The sequence below is a fragment of the Triturus cristatus genome, chromosome 4_2 (genome assembly GCF_964204655.1).
Source record: "Triturus cristatus chromosome 4_2, aTriCri1.1, whole genome shotgun sequence".
Taxonomy (NCBI): Eukaryota; Metazoa; Chordata; class Amphibia; order Caudata; family Salamandridae; genus Triturus; species Triturus cristatus.
Genome location: NC_140586.1, coordinates 174,667,752 through 174,688,542, shown reverse-complemented (window position 1 = coordinate 174,688,542; position 20,791 = coordinate 174,667,752). Strand labels below are relative to the sequence as shown.

General features: G+C 46.0%; 1 protein-coding gene across 1 annotated transcript in view; it reads right to left on the bottom strand.

The window, feature by feature from the left end:
- Window positions 1–20,791, bottom strand: part of LOC146833288 (inactive dipeptidyl peptidase 10-like) — a 574,623-nt gene that overhangs the window by 138,655 nt on the left and 415,177 nt on the right. Inside the window, exons 18-21 of the mRNA XM_085601000.1 lie at window positions 12,731–12,829; window positions 7,087–7,153; window positions 6,778–6,972; window positions 1,120–1,174 (exon numbers count right to left, since the gene is read on the bottom strand). Coding sequence (XP_085457126.1) covers window positions 1,120–1,174; window positions 6,778–6,972; window positions 7,087–7,153; window positions 12,731–12,829 — 416 coding nt within the window. The remainder of the gene's footprint in view (window positions 1–1,119; window positions 1,175–6,777; window positions 6,973–7,086; window positions 7,154–12,730; window positions 12,830–20,791) is intronic.

The window sequence follows — 20,791 nt, the reverse complement described above, 5'->3', positions numbered from 1 at the left end:
GTTTCCCCTCCACACAGCTGTGATTATTTTGTATATTTATCCAGCTGACTGAGCTTGAATTATCAGCAACCCACACACAACATAATGCTATTAAAGTGCCCTAGATTGTTAGGTACTGTATGGTTTTTCTTTGGCAACAGCACTGATGGGAGGAGGGCAGTCATTAACTTACATAGATGTTTAGGTCTGGCCCCTGAACTCCGCTAACTGACGAGTAAAGCAGTTGGCATACAGTCGCTGTATCCCCTACAATTGTCAGGATACCAATATTGGCCTATAATAGTATCTATTTGAACCAAGAGTAGGACATCCCTAAACCAGCTACGTAGGGGTTAAGATATATGAGACACACCTGGGAGGATTTAGGGCGGGGGTAATAGTTGGGGTTAGTTTATAAGTTACGATATATACGGTTTGAAAGAAACAATTCTGTAGCACTCATTTCAATTAGTTCTTAATACCTACTTAGGGGATAAAGGCAGCAGGGGTGCTGGGCTATTGTAGTGATGCACTAGAATACAGTTGACATGTGTCTATAGCGCACAATAGATCTCGCATTGATGTAAGCAACGCATAATACGACTGCAAACTGTTGAATATCTGGATAGAGTTTGACCATCACTGACATTACAGAGTTGACCCCTTGTCCCGCCATTCGTCGCTCAATAGCCTCCTATTTGCCGGCGAGGGATTAGTGGATGGACATATCATAGAACATAAGCAGTGCTACTAGGGTTAGCAAGGACAAGTCGAGTACAGCAGCTGCTGATTGTGGCAGCAGATACAACTAGGATATGCATAAATTACGTCCAAGATTAAAATCACCTAAACTGCATTTAGTAATGATTCAAAAATCAAAAGCTAAGCACAATTAAGAGACACAAGAACATTTAATCCTCAAGGAAGTAATTCATAGAATCACTGGGCATGCAAGAAACTGGTGGGCCTTACATTCTCTGCAAAAAGCCTGGATCAAGGAAGATGAAACTGAGCCTGCCTCATCTTTCGCATGCCCCATCTTCCCTTTCACTTCACCTATTTTTCCCTTGCAATGCCCTTCTTCTACTGTAGTAGGAGGGAGTGGCAAATTCAAATAATAGCGAAAGGGTGCCTTCTTACCTTTCCGTAGACTCCAATCCGATGACGGTCTATGTAAGGCAACTTCATCAACCACCTGTAAGGAAAGATCCCTGTTAGCGAAGTCTGGAGTCTCTTGGAGAGAAGCAAAGTTACTTGAGGAGAGGTTGTCAATTCCTTAAGCCGAGAAAACACTACTCATCCACACCTTGAACTGCAAATCTCTAAGGAGGGGTCCAGTAGCCCTCAGGACACGTAAAATTTCATCTAGAGAAGGCCTATTCTGTGGTACGGCAAGCCATTCTGATTGCCAGATTCAACTCATGTTGAATGCGGGGCCGGCTTTAGGGCAGTGCGACTGGTGCGGCCGCACTGGGCGCTGACTTGTGGAAGGGGGTGCTGACCTCAGGGGGTTCGCTGTGTTTAGCAATAATTTATGATTGGAGAGATGAGGGGCACTTTTGCCCAGTAGTAGTGAGAGAATCCGCGAGGAGGCCATGGGGGTGGGGGCACCAAAAATGATTGTTACCTCAGGCATCACCAGTAGAACAGCTAGCCCTGGTTGAATGACAATGTTTTTATTGTTTCTGTAAGGAAATGCTTGTTCAACCCCACAATTTTGGACAGATGCTGCATGTTTTTCAACTTTGAGAGTGCACCGAGGTCTGCTAACCAGACCTCAGTGCCAGTGTTCTAACCCACTACTATGTCAAATTGGCTATCCCCAACTGACTTGCTTATAAATCCCCGGTATAGTGCTTATTTAGTGCTGCAGCACTGAATGTGCCACCCTGTGTGCGACAAAGTACAAAATGGCTCCCAGCCTGCCACTGCAGACTGGAAGGGCAGTTTAAAACTGCTAGATCAACTTAGCCATTTAATACAATGGCAAAGCCCCCACTTCCCTTAACAATATATACATCTATGTCTCCCTTAAGGTAGGCCTACCATGCACTAAGGCACATAGATCTATATTATTGAGTAAGACACATATTTTATTATATGTTCTAACAGTAAAGCTTCCAAATTGTCGTTTTTGCTGTGGAAGAGTTACTAGCCCCTTTGGCTAACACAGGGTTACCAGCTGACCCCTCATCCCCGCTAACTTCTGAATGGGACTACTAAGGTGAGCACTTCAAGGTATCAAATTAATTGTGGCATTGAACCCGACTTGATGCCCAAATCGAATTTAATGTTACTTTTAGAAAGTTGCAAAAACAACAGTTGGTGGACAGAATGCAGAACGATGTCATACATTCACCCCAGTACAGAGATCTGGGCCTAAATCCATTGTTTTTTTGCTCACCATGCCAATATAGTTTGAACCCAGCCATATGCAAATCAGTCTTGACCCTGTGCCTCATGGGAACATTTAGAAAGTTGCCACTCTGAAGGCCAGTTGTCCAGTGGCCTCACATGGTCACTGGCCACCAGACAGCCTTCTGCCGTCCTGGGGAGTAGTGTGAATGACTCACAGGCACAGGTACAATAGCAGCCTTCTGTAGGGAGAGGTGTTACCTCCCCCCTGCAGGACGCCCTCAGGTTGTTGGCCCAAAAGGTGAGATTGAAAGGCGAAGCAACCTCTGGGGGACAAATGGCAATCACAATCCTGAAGGGTTGCCCCTTTGTTCAGGTATACAGGGTGGCAGAGAGGGGAAACCAGTGCCCAAACTGGTTTTCCTGTGGGTGTGCAGCCCACGGATAGCCACACCTCTAGGGTGGGCTACTAAGTCCTAGCATTCAAGGAAGGATTCAGACATCTTGAAAGTGGGCAGAATAGGCACCAAGTGATTACTGGATGCCACACATTACCGGAAGTCCTCACATGGCAGTAGAGATTCTGGAAGCCCATTGGCTAGTGACAGCATCATCCCCCGGCACCCTGAACCTCAGAACCTCAGATCTCGACAGAAATGGAGAAAGGACCAAAGTAGGACAACCCTGCTGACCCCTGGATGTGGCAAAGAGAGTCTACACTGTCTGCCTTACTGCACCTCCCCCACCTTGGGCTAGCGAAGAGAGGACTGTTCTTGTGGCTTTCAGCTTGAGGAAAAGTCACTCCCAAGGCCCCTTTGAAAGAAGTAACTCCAAGGTGCAGTTGGCTGACCCCCTGGGTCCAGCATCAGGGCCATCAAAGGTGAATTAGCCCAACTCAGCAAGTCAGTAGCCACTTCTGGAGAATAGCTGCTGACCGCCTCTGGGTGCCCCAAGAGACCAATCCTCGATGGCCACTAGTTACACCTGAGTCTGCCAGACCCGGTAATGTTGCCTGCGTCTAGATTGGTCACCCAAGAGGGAGACCAGCCCCCACTAAAGGATACTGCTGGGTCTGCTGTGGAAGGAGACTGGTAGCCCAGCAGCAGCTTACCTTCTACTGGCTCAAAGAGGACCCCGACCTCTGTTTTCAAAGTTGCCCAACATGACCCGTGGACCGAGGGCTAACCGCAACGATATCCCTGTTGACCGTACAGCTCCCAGAGCATCCATGAACATCCTCCATCTCCTGCATCTGAAGCATCAGGACCACTCTATTGAAATCTATGGTGGTGGTGCTATGAAGTTCAAATATGGACTAATTAACTGTCCAAATACTCCTTAGTGGCCCCCCTGACCTTCTTGCTGGTGGATTTGTCACCCTAGTTGGGATTGAGAAGTCGAGTACAACTCTTGGACAATGTTTGAACTTTTTTCTGTCAGAGGCCATTTTTCAGCACACCCTAAAGATTTTCCAAAGGAATGCCTGAACACCTGACGGTGGGTACAACACGCCTGTGTGAACTGTTTATTCACAAAGAGTGAATCTGGTGTATGATATCATCATTGGCTGTGAATGAACAATGAGAGGACTGGAGGAAGGGAGTGAGTGTGCTTCCTGAATACAATGTGAATTTAATGAGATTACCTAAAGAGATTCATGCATGACTGCACAGAGTGCCTGTCAGTCTCTGCTTTGCATGTGGAGTATGCGTTTACGTCTACATGTCTGTGTGACTAAGTGAGAACAGATCTGTGTATTTTTAATTTCTAAGAAGAGCTCAAAATCTCTTTTTATTCTTGTTTACCAAGAGTATCGGCTAGCCTCCCCCTCCTTACCTAAATGTAGAGCTGTTCTTACTATTTTTTCTTTTGTTTTTTAGGCTTATTTCTTGTTTTACCTCTCTGGAGAGGAGAGCTCACTTGTTTAAAATCAGGTGAAAGGCCGTCCTTTAAACTGTGCAGGACACCTGGGCTCTGCCTGTGTGTAATTCCTTATTTACGCGTCATATTCTCTGAGAAGAGTAGGGAAGGTAGTTCCTGCCTATTGCTCGAGTTTGAGAAATTCTTCATGCCCCATAGGATTGGGTTTGGGACAGCTGTTTTTGGAATAAATGTAGGCGTGTTGAATCCAATTACAGTGTATTAACTCATTTGAATCCCAGGACACAGTGGACACGCTTATTATGTGAGTCCGTCACATATCAGTGTATATATTTACCAAGAGAAGATCCTTTGTGAACCCCCAAAGATCTCCTGTGGCCTCTCGTGTTGGGGAGTGTTACATTGCCCACTACCTGTTGATTAGTAATGCTATACCACCACAAAAGGGACACATTGTGAGGGAACCTTTAGCTATCCAAACAATCTGTGGCATGCCAAAAGCCAACTTTGGTAAGTAACTGTGGAGCTGGAGACCCAAACCATCCTAGCAGGTTCTGCACCTCCACAGTGAAGAGCAGATATCACCAAATGAAGGCCCCACTCCATGATACCAAAAACCCTCTTCTGCTTCCAACCAGGTGATATAAATGCTGTCCCTCTTGCCCCTACCCGGGTGACAACAGATGTGGTTTTGGCTAGACCATGCTCTGTTTTCTAAAACGAAGGGCCTGAATTAGATCTTGGCAGATCTGGTCCTGCCTTCACTTTTTCTACAGTTTCAACACCTGCCTACTTGGCGGTCCACCTGCTCTATTTAGATGTTAGTGGGTCCATGGACAAAAGACCGTCCAACTGCCACTGACTCCGCCAGGAATCTTCACCCAAGTCGATGGTGTCATAGGCAGAAGAGCTGTTGGCGAGAGTCCATCCAAGATTATGGCCTAGGCAATCACGCTGTGCCTTTCCATCAAGGAAACTGGCAGGGATACCTCCTACTTTGAGTTGGCGGAATCTAAGGAAATGAGATAGAACCTTACCTTTATTTCTGCTTCCCACTTCCGTTTCCGTCTTGAATCCCATTGCCCAGGTCCTCCCTTTGCTGCTACTACATGACAATGACACTAATCACCTCTGTTGTCGTCGGAATCTAAGGTAAGCTCCTTTTACACTTGTCTTACTATGAATAATGTGTTGACAATTGCTTTAGTCTTGTGTAATTTTACATTGCTCTTATATGCATTTTTTATGTGTAATGCATTAATGTACATTTTACAACTTACCAAGGTAAAATTAACACATCTGTATTGACACTTAGAAAAAATGTATGTTGTTATGGTGATTGTGGGTGTTGTGCTTCTGGTGGCTGCGAGTGTGCATTCAATAGTGTGTGTGTTCTTTGTGTGCTTCGCAATATGTAAGAAAAGGGGCATAACACATTACCTATATATATTTTAGAAGCAAGCACGACACATGTGTGTATTGACACATAAATCAGTAGTATATACTAGTCTCCACTCCACCAGGGCCTAGCTCCATCAGCAAATCACCACTAGAACAATACCAGCACAATGGGGACATCTAAGTAGGCTTGGCACAAACCCGCCGACCTGATGCTGATGGAGTACTGTTTGCCAGCAGAGTAGACCGCCACCTTGATGACGGTGCGCCGCTTATGTGATGGAAACAGTCTGTCAATGTGGATGGTGGGTCAGCGAGCACACATCTAGATACAGCAGGCGGGATACCACCAGCTTAGCGGAGTACTTGGATAATCTGCATCAGAGGGACGATGGGAGTCCCACCAAGATCTAAATCAGGTCTATGTTTTTGTTATCAGCAGTGCTTCACTATCTCAGGGTACAGCAGAGTACAGATATCAAATGGGCAAGACCTGGCTCTGCGATTCCTGAAATCAACTTCAGCATTTAACTGGGAAAATAGGAAAGCTGCCCCACTTACTAAAGTCTGCATCTCATGACCAACAGGTGAGTTACCATATTTGAAAAGTGAGAAACCTGAAAGAATTCATTTTTCACTCTACAAACTCGGTTAAAATGATAGGAAATATAAGTTGATTTCATCCTGATCTCGGATGGCACTCGCTGAGGATGTCTTTAAATGGACAGCATGGCATTGGTTTATTCTATGGCTATAAGCATGAATAAGGTTGGTGTGAAGTCAGTCTTGGGGGACAGCCTCAAACCCTTATTCTGAATGCTGAGATATGACTGGGCTCATTATTGGCTCAACCACCATCAAGAGAAGGCATAATGACATTAAAATATTTGATGATGACTGTAGCTAGCTGATGATGTCATTAAATGGTGATAGAACAGCTTGCAACCAGGTGTTCGTACACATGACAAATGTCAGCGTGAACGTGGTCCATGGGAACAACCACAAGACTGCAAGTTAAACACTGACCTCTACGTACTGTCATTATCTGCTAACCCACCACCCTTAGAAGACATTGTGACCTAAACATATCTGATGACATCACTGAAAGCTTCTCGATTCTCTATGATCAATGCACCAAAAGTACATATTTGTAACGGGACATACTCTGTAAGAGCAATGTAGTCTTTGACTTCTACGGAGCCCAGCTTCCGGCTGATCTCTTGCAGGAGTCGGAGTCCTTGATGCCCAGACCCCCGTCCATCAAACCGAACCAGGATGGCACCAGTGGAGCCCAGGAGGACTGAATCCCATCCCAACTGGAATTCCTGGGTTACCAGCTGACCTCCCGGGGAATCATTGCTGCAAAGAGAAGCAGAGAAAGATGAGGGAAATGAAGTGATGGGGAGTCTTACAAATCTTGAATTTTTCCAACATCATGGCATCTCTGTGTGCATGTGTTGGCTTGATACTCACAGGAGCAGAAGCACAGGGTGAATGGTGTCCTTGTACCCAGCAGGTAGGGTCAGCTGCACCGGAAGATCTATTCAAGAAAGAGAAGAGGAGCTAGATGGAGGTTGCCTCTTCACCATTTGCCCCAGCCAAGAACGACAATTTGAACTGTTCCATCACTCACCTCCTATCTACATACCCCCCCACCCAATACGTGCTCCTTCAAAGAACGCAGTGCCTCACAACCAGTTGAACTACAGTAGCTTCCCCTCTCAGCCCTTGTTCACAAAATAGTTAAGCGGCAATTGAGCGAGAAATCCCTGATAGTGTTATTGGAGGGTCTGTATCGCCACAGACCACAAGTTCGATGCCATGGCTTGTGTTTATCTGCCTAAACTATAGTGGATACACAGTATATGTGCCAGCAGGCCATCAAGTGACAGGATCCACAGCACGCAGTACAATGTATAGAGTTGAATATCCATTGGAGAGCTCAAAGATCTTTTAAGGGGAGGAATGTCAATGACAGATCTAGACTGCTCAAGCCTCCAAGCACCTATCACTACTCAAGCCTACAAATACCTATCATTTCTCACGCCTTCAAACACCTATCACTGCTCAAGTCTCCAAACACCTATCACTACTCAAGCCTCCAAGTACCTATCACTAGTCAAGCCTCCAAACACCTACCACTTCTCAAGCCTACAAATACCTATCACTACTCTTCCTCCAAACACCTATCACTACTCAAGCCTCCAAGCACCTATCACTACTCAAGCCTCCAAATACCTATCACTAATCTTCCTCCGAACACCTATCACTACTCAAGCCTCCAAACACCTATCACTTCTCAAGCCTCCAAGCACCTATCACTACTCAAGCCCCCAAACACCTATTACTGCTCAAGCTTCCAAGTACCTATCACTACTCATCCTCCAAGCACCTATCACTGCTCAAGCCTCCAAGTAGCTATCACTACTCAAGCCCCCAAACACCTATCACTACTCAAGCCTCCAAACACCTATCATTGCTCAAGCCTCCAAGTACCTATTACTAGTCAAGCCTCCAAACACCTATCACTACTCATCCTCCAAGCACCTATCACTGCTCAAGCCTCCAAGTACCTATCACTACTCAAGCCTCCAAACACCTATCACTACTCAAGCCTCCAAACACCTATCACTACTCAAGCCTCCAAACACCTATCATTACTCAAGCCTCCAAACACCTAACACTTCTCAAGTCTCCAAACACCTATCACTACTCAAGCCTCCAAACACCACTCACTACTCAAGCCTCCAAACACCTATCACTACTCAAGTCTCCAATCACCTATCACTACTCAAGCCTCCAAACACCTCTCACTACTCAAGCCTCCAAACACCTATCATTACTCAAGCCTCCAAACACCTATCACTACTCAAGCCTCCAAACACCTATCACTACTCAAGCCTCCAAACACCTATCATTACTCAAGCCTCCAAATACCTATCACTACTCAAGCCTCCAAACACCTATCACTGCTTGAGCCTACAAGTACCTATTATTACTCATCCCCCAAGCACCTATCACTGCTCAAGCCTACAAGTACCTATCACTACTCAAGCCTCCAAACTCCTATCACTACTCAAGCCTCCAAACACCTCTCACTACTCAAGCCTCCAAACACCTATCATTACTCAAGCCTCCAAACACCTATCACTACTCATCCTCCAAGCACCTATCACTGCTCAAGCCTCCAAGTACCTATCACTACTCAAGCCTCCAAACACCTATCACTGCTCAAGCCTCCAAGCACCTATCACTAGTCAAGCCTCCAAACACCTATCACTGCTCAAGACTACAAATACCTATCACTACTCTTCCTCCAAACACCTATCACTGCTCAAGCCTCCAAACACCTATCACTACTCAAGCCTCCAAACACCTATCATTACTCAAGCCTCCAAACACCTCTCACTACTCAAGCCTTCAAACACCTATCATTACTCAAGCCTCCAAACACCTATCACTACTCAAGCCTCCAAACACCTATCACTGCTCGAGCCTCCAAACACCTATCACTACTCAAGCCTCCAAACACCTATCACTACTCAAGCCTCCAAACACCTATCATTACTCAAGCCTCCAAACACCTATCACTACTCAAGCCTCCAAACACCTCTCACTACTCAAGCCTCCAAACACCTATCATTACTCAAGCCTCCAAACACCTATCACTGCTCGAGCCTACAAGTACCTATTATTACTCATCCCCCAAGCACCTATCACTGCTCAAGCCTACAAGTACCTATCACTACTCAAGCCTCCAAACACCTATCACTACTCATCCTCCAAGCACCTATCACTGCTCAAGCCTCTAAGTACCTATCACTACTCAAGCCTCCAAGCACCTATCACTGCTCAAGCCTCCAAGCACCTATCACTAGTCAAGCCTCCAAGCACCTATCACTGCTCAAGCCTCCAAACACCTATCACTGCTCAAGCCTCCAAGCACCTATCACTATTCAAGCCTACAAATACCTATCACTACTCATCCTCCAAACACCCATCACTACTCAAGCCTCCAAACACCTGTCACTACTCAAGCCTACAAATACCTAACACTGCTCTTCCTCCAAACACCTATCACTACTCAAGCCTCCAAGCACCTATCACTACTCATCCTCCAAGCACCAATCACTGCTCAAGCCACCAAGCACCTATCACTATTCAGGCCTACAAACCCCTATCACTACTCAACCTCCAAACACCTATCACTACTCATCCTCCAAGCACCTATCACTGCTCAAGCCTCTAAGTACCTATCACTACTCAAGCCTCCAAGCACCTATCACTGCTCAAGCCTCCAAGCACCTATCACTAGTCAAGCCTCCAAGCACCTATCACTGCTCAAGCCTCCAAACACCTATCACTGCTCAAGCCTCCAAGCACCTATCACTATTCAAGCCTACAAATACCTATCACTACTCATCCTCCAAACACCCATCACTACTCAAGCCTCCAAACACCTGTCACTACTCAAGCCTACAAATACCTAACACTACTCAAGCCCCCAAACACCTATTACTGCTCAAGCTTCCAAGTACCTATCACTACTCATCCTCCAAGCACCTATCACTGCTCAAGCCTCCAAGTAGCTATCACTACTCAAGCCCCCAAACACCTATCACTACTCAAGCCTCCAAACACCTATCATTGCTCAAGCCTCCAAGTACCTATTACTAGTCAAGCCTCCAAACACCTATCACTACTCATCCTCCAAGCACCTATCACTGCTCAAGCCTCCAAGTACCTATCACTACTCAAGCCTCCAAACACCTATCACTACTCAAGCCTCCAAACACCTATCACTACTCAAGCCTCCAAACACCTATCATTACTCAAGCCTCCAAACACCTATCACTTCTCAAGTCTCCAAACACCTATCACTACTCAAGCCTCCAAACACCACTCACTACTCAAGCCTCCAAACACCTATCACTACTCAAGTCTCCAATCACCTATCACTACTCAAGCCTCCAAACACCTCTCACTACTCAAGCCTCCAAACACCTATCATTACTCAAGCCTCCAAACACCTATCACTACTCAAGCCTCCAAACACCTATCACTACTCAAGCCTCCAAACACCTATCATTACTCAAGCCTCCAAATACCTATCACTACTCAAGCCTCCAAACACCTATCACTGCTTGAGCCTACAAGTACCTATTATTACTCATCCCCCAAGCACCTATCACTGCTCAAGCCTACAAGTACCTATCACTACTCAAGCCTCCAAACTCCTATCACTACTCAAGCCTCCAAACACCTCTCACTACTCAAGCCTCCAAACACCTATCATTACTCAAGCCTCCAAACACCTATCACTACTCATCCTCCAAGCACCTATCACTGCTCAAGCCTCCAAGTACCTATCACTACTCAAGCCTCCAAACACCTATCACTGCTCAAGCCTCCAAGCACCTATCACTAGTCAAGCCTCCAAACACCTATCACTGCTCAAGACTACAAATACCTATCACTACTCTTCCTCCAAACACCTATCACTGCTCAAGCCTCCAAACACCTATCACTACTCAAGCCTCCAAACACCTATCATTACTCAAGCCTCCAAACACCTCTCACTACTCAAGCCTTCAAACACCTATCATTACTCAAGCCTCCAAACACCTATCACTACTCAAGCCTCCAAACACCTATCACTGCTCGAGCCTCCAAACACCTATCACTACTCAAGCCTCCAAACACCTATCACTACTCAAGCCTCCAAACACCTATCATTACTCAAGCCTCCAAACACCTATCACTACTCAAGCCTCCAAACACCTCTCACTACTCAAGCCTCCAAACACCTATCATTACTCAAGCCTCCAAACACCTATCACTGCTCGAGCCTACAAGTACCTATTATTACTCATCCCCCAAGCACCTATCACTGCTCAAGCCTACAAGTACCTATCACTACTCAAGCCTCCAAACACCTATCACTACTCATCCTCCAAGCACCTATCACTGCTCAAGCCTCTAAGTACCTATCACTACTCAAGCCTCCAAGCACCTATCACTGCTCAAGCCTCCAAGCACCTATCACTAGTCAAGCCTCCAAGCACCTATCACTGCTCAAGCCTCCAAACACCTATCACTGCTCAAGCCTCCAAGCACCTATCACTATTCAAGCCTACAAATACCTATCACTACTCATCCTCCAAACACCCATCACTACTCAAGCCTCCAAACACCTGTCACTACTCAAGCCTACAAATACCTAACACTACTCTTCCTCCAAACACCTATCACTACTCAAGCCTCCAAGCACCTATCACTACTCATCCTCCAAGCACCAATCACTGCTCAAGCCACCAAGCACCTATCACTATTCAAGCCTACAAACCCCTATCACTACTCAACCTCCAAACACCTATCACTACTTATACTCCAAACACCTATTGCTACTCAAGCCTAAAAATACCTATCACTACTCTTCCTCCAAACACCTATCACTACTCAAGCCTCCAAGCACCTATCACTACTCATCCTCCAAGCACCTATCACTGCTCAAGCCTCCAAGCACCTATCACTATTCAAGCCTCCAAACACCTATTACTACTCATCCTCCAAGCACCTATCACTGCTCAAACCTCCAAACACCTATCACTACTCATCCTCCAAACACCTATCACTACTCAAGCCTCCAAGCACCTATCACTACTCAAGCCTCCAAACACCTATCACCACTCATCCTCCAAACACCTTTCACTACTCATCCTCCAAACACCTATCACTACTCAAGCCTCCAAGCACCTATCACTACTCAAGCCTCCAAACACCTATCACCACTCATCCTCCAAACACCTTTCACTACTCATCCTCCAAACACCTATCACTCATCGAGTACTCAAGCACTCATTAATCCAAGCTGTAGTCGAGTGGACGTGGCCATAAAATGTCCCGTTCTGACTCCTCCGACACTGATAGCGCATTGACAGGTTAGAGACTTCTCGAAATGCGCCTAGAAGTTGCATTGTTCTTGCTGGATTGGCAGGGCAAGGACCGGTTCAAGGGGCTCTGGGCTGAGATTAAAGTGCCAGATACAGTCCCAGGGGCCCTCGCTTCGAGTCTCAGGACCAGTGGATCAACAGAGCTGGAGACCTTCCCCTCTTACCATAGCCACCAAGACGTATGGACGTGTACTCGTGCACAGGCATCTCCTTGTCACGCAGTGTTTCTCTCAGCAAATTGTTGTCTTCAAGTAGCAGGAAATCTGTGGGAAAGACAGACAGAAAACACATTACCCTCGAGGAGCTGTGAAGGCAGCGATCCCTCCAGCACCTGCGATGGGGCAGGATGAGAGGGCAGGAGTTGTGAACTGCCACCAGAACTTTTGCTGTTGCTCCCTATCGAAATCCCTACTGATATTTTATCTTTGTGTTTTTCTTACTTCTCTAATATTTAAACTGATCACTAGCTTTATGGGTGCGCTGCCAAAGTCAATCCCAAATGAGTGTACCTATATCTTCCTCTTTCAGGTGTGCTACCCTGCAGTCCTATCCAGCCATAGGGTAGAAGGATCCACACGACCAGAGAGGAAGTGTCACACGGTGCACAGCTTTGTGCACGCCAGGGGCTGGCTGTGGTATCACAATTGTCATGTGTTATACAGAGTTGTATTCACACAGAAATGTGTTTGTAATATAAGATGTACTTTATTTGTGCATGTTTGGTGTGCACACGTTTAATTCATGTCCCAGTGTAGTTTGGACTTTCCTTCACCTGGGGGCCTAGGTGCACATTACTTGGCTAACGCTCTGGAGACAAGCATTGTCAAAGCCAATAGGTCTCGCCTATGAGAGCTATTGGCTTTATCAATGTTTTTGGCCATGTTGTATAACAGGGCAGCTGTTGTGCAGTAGGACTGAACATTTAAAAATTGAAAAGTGCTCTGAAGGCCGAATCATAGTATTTTCTTTTTTATTGCTAGCAGGAGGAATCTTGCAGAGAGCGAGAGAGTGCAACATGGATGGTGTCAATGCCTCCAGGCACGTCCTCTGCCAGCTATAAAAAATAAAGTGCTATTACACTGCAAACAATGTGTGATGGGGTGAGGGGGGGTTGGCGGAAGCCCATGAGGGTTTCCCCCTTGCCTTGGACAAATTTGCACCACGGACCGCAAACAATATTCTTGAGCTCCTAATGGGAGCCAAATCGGGCTCGCCTTTTGATCCATGCCCGGTGACGGTTGCGAAACTGGCCCCCGGTCCGATCGCTCTTTCTCTCTCATTAATTTTTAGTGGTATGTTTGAAACAGGACAGTTCCCCTAACTTTGGAAGGTGGCCTCAATATTGCCCCTTCTGAAAAAGCCAACCCTGGACACTAAGGATCCCAAAAACTTCCGCCCGATCTCTCGTCTTCTTCTCCCTGCAAAAATGGTTAAAAAATCATGAATCGTCAACTCAGTACTTTTCTGGAGGAAGTACAAGCACTGGACCCCTCCCAATATGGCTTTTGAGATGGACACAGTACTGAGTCTGCTCTCATTAAGGCTACTGAGGAGATCAGAGAAGCCGTGGATCGAGGAGGCTTGGCAGCCCTGTTCTTATTGGATCTGTCCGCGGCCTTTGATACTGTCCATCATGATATTTTGATGGACTGTCTCAAGGCATGTGGGGTCCAGGGTAAAGCTTGGGATCCTCTTAAATCTTTTCTTTCAGTCAGAGGACAGATTGTATATCTAGGTAAATTTCAGTCCAAACCCTTTGCACTGCCATGTGGTGTACCGCAGGGGTCCTCACTGGGCCCCAAACTCTTTAACGTGTATGTCTCATCATTGGCCCCCGTTATCAGTGCATTCTGGTTTGGTCTCACTTCCTACGCTGATAATACAAAAATTGTGGTGTCTCTGTTACCTGGCCAAGAGATGGGAATAGATAAACGTTTTCAAGTCTGTATGGAATCGGTTGGGAGATGGATGGCAGACAACTGCCTAAAACATAATTCAGGCAAAACTGAAATAATGCTGTTTGGGAACGATCTTAATTTTTGGACCCCTAATTGGTGACCTGCCTCCATAGGTACTCTCCGTACACCCTCAAAAAAGGTGAAAGATTTGGGAATGATACTGGATGAGAAACTCTCCTTTGGGCCCAAGTAAATGCAGTAACTTCAAAAACAGTGCACGTCCTTGGAACTGTCAAGAAGGTCTTGCGGTTTTTACCTTCAGAGAGTCGGCAAGCAGTGGTTACAGCACTGGTCATGTCGAGGCTGGATTACTGTAACAGCCTTTATCTAAATATGCAACAAAGACTTCTGTATAAACTTCAGCTATTATAAAATGCCGCAGCCAGATTACTTACGGGCACATCCAGGTTCTCCCCAATTTCCAAAGAGATTAAAAAATTGCACTGGCTCCCGGTGATCAACTGGTTGCTTTTTCAATCTGTTTGTATGGTCTTTAAAACACTTCAAGGCTTAGGAACTGAATATTTAAGACGCCAGTTTCAATGGTATATACCGACAAGAACCCTTAGATCTCAGGGAGCTAAGCTGGTCATAGTTCCACCAACAAAAAAAGCTCAGTGGGGTGGCAGAAGCTTCTCTTCATGCGCGGCAAAAGCTTGGAACGACTTGCCATTCCATTTGAGAAATGCCACCAATCTTCCAGCTTTCAGGAAAGGGTTAAAGACCTGGCTTTTTGATAAATAAACACTCTTATTTGCTAGCTCCGCATAAAGGAGAAGTAACTAGTGCCAGGACACCTCCAGATAACCGTGCCCTTTAAAAGTTTCCGTAACATAACATAACAGGCAACAACGGTGATGGGGCAGAAGGACTTCTAAGGGCAAGCAGCAACACAGGATGCGGAAGGATGGTTCTAAGGGGTAAGCAGCAATGTAGGATGGGGCTGGAGAGGGAAAGGAGCAGGACCGGGCTGGAGAGGGAAAGGAGCAGGATGGGGCTGGAGAGGGAAAGGAGCAGGACGGGATGGGTGCTAGCAAAGGAACGGAGCAGGGTGAGGGGGCAAGCAACAATACAAAGAGGGGCAAAAGGGTTGGAGGAGGCAAGCAACAATACAGAGAGGTATGGGAGGGTGGGAAGGGGAAGCAGCCAACAACACAGAGAGTGATGGAAGAGTGGGAGGGAGGGAGGGAAGGGGCAGCCCACAACACGGAGAGGGACTCCAAGGGGCTAGCAACAGCACAAAGCTTTTCAAGCAACAACAGAGAGCGTGAGGAGGAACGGGGGCAAGCAACAACACGGAAAGAGAAAAAGGTTGTAGCCGGATTCTTCACTCTCCACTGGTGTTAGCATGGGCAGAGGTTGGGGAAGGGGAGGTGATGAGTGACCAGTCACAAAGTCAGTTGGCAGGGGAACGTCTTCTGCAGGTCTCGTGGGAGCTTGGGCGCTTATCACCCAACTCAACTTTCTAAAATGTTAAGTTTTTTGCCTCAGCACACTCACAAGACCCTTGCATGCATTATGACTGGCAATGACAATGGATAAGACACGGAACTGGATTCAGTGGTTTAGAGGAGCAACTGAAGTACGTGGATGTTCGTAGGGAGGATGAACTACTGTCCTCAGGGCACGAGTCGGGGGTACACGTGGGTGGACGGCGTCCCCCCACTTTTTTCACAGGGTGGACGCCGTCCACCCTGCCAAGAAGTTGGGCCCCACTAAAAAAAAAAGCTGAATTCATTCCAGTGTAATTTCCAATCACCTGGACACTTTCAGCGGGGCCTGCACGTTATCTGCTTTTTATCCTTAACAATGTGCAGGCGGGGACTGGATGGGGCTCTCTTATTTCTGACTCCTGCTGGGCCAATTACAAAGGCCCAATCTTAGGGGTCATCAGGCCTCCTTTTGTTGGAGTCTCCTGGCTGGGAGCAGTCAGGAGCCTCACACCTGATGCAAATGAAGCGGAGGGGAAACAAAGGCTCACAACTTGTAGGCACTTCACACCTACTTAAGAGAGGCAGCTGTTCACTTTGTTCAGCCTCTGTTTATGAGATATGCATGCACTGTAAGAAGTCAGATGTGTTGATCTTTCACAGTATTTGCACAAAATAAATAGCATTTATATAGCGCTTACTACCCCTGAGGAGGCGTTGTAATAATTTAAATATCACCATTTCTTTTAAAGCACTATGGGTAGAAAAAGCTTAACGCTTACAAAAGGTAACATTGTTTTATGTGTAGGGTACAAAAGAGTGAATCTTGTGCCTAAATCAGGAGGGTTTGCAAGTATACTCGAAATGTGCTCAAATGCACTCATGATACACCTGCTAATCATATGTGTGAGGGCTTAAGATCTGATGTCACTTCTTGTGATGCCAGTTCCTGTGATGTCACGCGCCGCGATGTTACGAGCCGCGATGTCACGCGTTGAGATGCCACTTGCATACTGATTAACTAGGTTAGTCCCCCCACTTCTTTTTTTAGAACTTGTGCCCTGAGACTGACCTGTCACAGGAATGGAAAATACTGGCAGTGTAACAGTAAAAACCGTGAACAGGGAAAACTGGCCATGTTCTTGTCACTTACGTGGGGACTAGCCTAGCGGCCTTTCCTGCCACAGAAAGGATTCTACCAGCCCTTTTACCTGTGCCCTCTTCTGCATCCATGCGGGGATACATGAGTGTTTGCTCTGTATATGTTTGGCAGAGCGAGCAAGAAGAGTGAGTGAGTGGGTGTTTGTGTCACAGAAAAACAGAGGAATCCATTTTAGATCTCATGTGCACGAATACATCACAAAATGGAGACTCGAGAGCACCTGCCCGACTGCGAGTGTTGATTGGAGGCATTCCCGAGACCATTCCTCAAGACCTTTAAAGAGGACCAGGTTTCTGTGAATGGAAGGAGGGAGAAAGAAGCCCCTTGAAATGTAAGATCAGTCTCTGCCCGCTGTTCTTCCCCAGAGTATGGAAAGATGTGTTTGGGTATCAGCCAGGTAGAGAAAGCCCAGCTCTTGGTATGCAAGATACTGCCAGGGAACACCCAGTGCCACCCTCCTGCTTGGAACATTTACAGAATAATGACATGTGGCTGAGTAACAAATGTGTGTGAGGTGAAACCCACTCCCCTGAAACCAGATATCCACAGCAAGTCAGGGAGGGAGCAAACACATTTCTTGTCCCATCCCATCTATCTGTACGCTTCCTCAGACCCTTCTTCCTGGGATCACTCACATAAGGGCACCAGGCTGTCCACAGCAGTGGACTAGAGAACATTTCTGAGCTTCAGGGTTTTTGGTTCTGGGCAGCCAGCTCCTTTCTCAGGTCAGGAGCATGACCTGAAGGTCTCCAACAATCTTGTTAGAAGTATGTTTGGGGGAAGAAATTGAAGGAAAAGGTCGTCACTGAGGAGAAGGGGCGTAGGCGGTGTCGCCACACTGAAACTCAACCTAGAATAGCAGCCCACACTCCAGCTGTGTGGAAAAAGAAGACGCTGTGTACGAATGGCTGAGAGTCAAGCATTGAGCGAGGTGCGGAGAAGGAGCTGTGTCACCCGCAGCTATGGTGAGGCATGGGGTCCTCGACCCACTACCTGTGTGTCCTCAATGGGCCTACGGTCTATTTTCGGGAAGTGGATGAAAAATTATATCAGAAAGACCACAAAGAGGCTACAGATGGTCTGATGCACAGGCCCACAGCTGAAGGTTAGAGGTTAATGAGGTATAAGAGGTTCTTGCCTGCGATTGCGCAATATTTTAAGGCAGTTCTGCAGACTATGGGACATATTTAACAAGGCCCCTGCGCCACTGCAGACTCACTTTTTGTTATGCTCCCATAGCGCACAATGCTGAGTCACATTACCAAGGCGTTGCAAAGCCACCCTGAGGGGTTTTTCATTGCCTTGTAAATATGGCCACCTTTCACGCATTACTCTGCAGGAACATGGGTGATGCAGCAACACCCATGGAACGCCACTTTCACACAGAGTAGTGCGTGAAAGGGAGCCATATTTACAAGGCCATGAAAAGCCAGGCAGGGTGGCTTTGGGAGGTCTTGTTATATGGCTCAGCATTGTGCGCCACTGGAGAGTCAAAAAAGTGACGCTCCCGTGGTGCAGTGCCATCGGTGTGTCGCTTTTTATCAAATGAAAAGTGAGGCATCTACGGCAATGCAGCTTGTAAATAAGCCCCTTAGTTAGACACTGGAGTAGAAAGAAGAGGAGAAAAAGTTACATCACCAGGTAATTTTATGGTGAGTAGTAACCATAGCAATGCATCCATTACAAAGAAATACAATTCCAACTATTTTTTTACAACGCATTCTTGTTTAAAATGAATGCATATTCAGCGCATGCATTTACAACAAATTAAGTAATGGGTGCGTTCTAATGGTAGTATACCAATTAGGTACATAACTAAATCTAAACATTACTAAATATGCAATTAATTGCATTTCCGGTCGATTTTTGTAAGCATTGTTTGTATATTACCTTCAGATACAGCAGATGGCGCCATTGAGCTAAAATATCATTCGTAAAATGATCAACTTGCTGTGTTGGCTGCGTGAGAACGAGTCTCGTATAATGTTTGTTAAAGCATAACTAAGCACGTTTACTTCCAGAAAAAAGCTAATTGTAATGCAAAGGTTAAGATATAAATTTAAATCAAAAACCTCCTGGATTTTTAACCTTTGCATTTCCAAGCATAACATTTATTATATAAATATGTTTTAATTTCATTAAGAAAAAATACATTGCCGCGTGAAGTAAGGCCGGTGACACTTTGTAAGCATGTTGTGGTATCCTGCTGCTCAGCCAGAGTGATAGCTGTAAGAATGTTGGGATGTGGAATGTAATGTGGAATGTTGGAGTGCCTGGTCAGTTGGTGTATGGGCTGAGCAGCAGGGAAGCTGCTCCTGGTGGGGCTCTACTCTGTAACATCTTATCTTGAATAAACCTACATGGAAAACTACTTGGACTCGTTCATCATTCAATATACTACATTTTGGTACCAGGAGTGCTGAACTTCATCAACCTAAAGAAGCTTACATCCTGAAGAAATTCAAAGGTAAAGAACCTTTTTCAATTTCAAACTACGCACTTAAAGCATACTGGCACCCATGAGAGCCCCACCAGTGACCTCTACATCAGTCGCCCCATCTTCTCCATGCCAGTCCCTGCTCTCTCCTACTCCTTTGGGACAGTTCTTCCACCTGTCAATTTGTGACAGAGTCTCCAGTCTCCCACAACGTTTATGTCCCAGTTCCTGTCTTCCTGACCCGCTGTCTGCAGTTCCTACGACATCCTTCGCCATTATATTTGTTTCCTGCTCAGATTACAGAGCAGCTTTCACAGAGCCCAGATCGAGGGAGAGGTAATCTGAACCGGTGTTTTCAATGCCAGCTGGGGAGATCTGAAACCGGTAAGAAGAATGTTTTACATAATGGAAGGCCATTTGACAGACTCGAGAGCCAGCTGTATTGTCAATTTCACACTTTGACAACTCATACAGCACTCTAATTTTCTTTGCTTTTGTACGGGAACTGTTTGAACATATGCTGCCATCTCCTGGAGGTTAGTGGGAATTTTATTTGCCTGGAATTTCTGTTCTTGAAGGGAAATGTTTCCGTTCTCCTTACACTCCGACAATTAAATTTGAGTGACATTTGAAAACGGTGCAGGTTTTGGATTTGTGTGCTATTGAGAGACCGCCTAATTTCTTTTAGTGAAGGCGACAGTGGAAGTTTGAGGCTGTTTGAGTACTTTGGGTTGTTTTGCCCATATTACAAGGTTATCTCTGTTGGCAGTTTAACTGCTCCTTCATATTGTAAATTTACCACGAGCACACACAGAGCGCGCAGTCCTACCTTTCCTCCTGCTGCCTCGTGACTTCACTCTTCGCTCCATTGTGACATCTTCAGTGGTTGTGAGATACTAACCATATTTGGTGCATGGAGATGCCGGGAGCCATCCGGCGTGGCGTCACCGTGCGTGCCGCCATTTTAAATTTGCCACAACATCCTACTATACAGTCTGTTCGCTATGCGGGACGATAAAGTTATTTCAACTTCGTTTTCATGCTGCCTCAAGATGTTTCTACAACCCATTAGTTCAGGGTCTCCAGAATGCCAGTTGTCAATTTTAATGTTTATTTAAACAACGTGGATTTTCTTAAAAGTCTTCAATGTTCCTGATCTTCATATGTCTTCACTGGTATTGTTTTATCTCTCTTCAAGTTTCAGTATAACAAGATCTACAACTCATTTTACAGCAAGT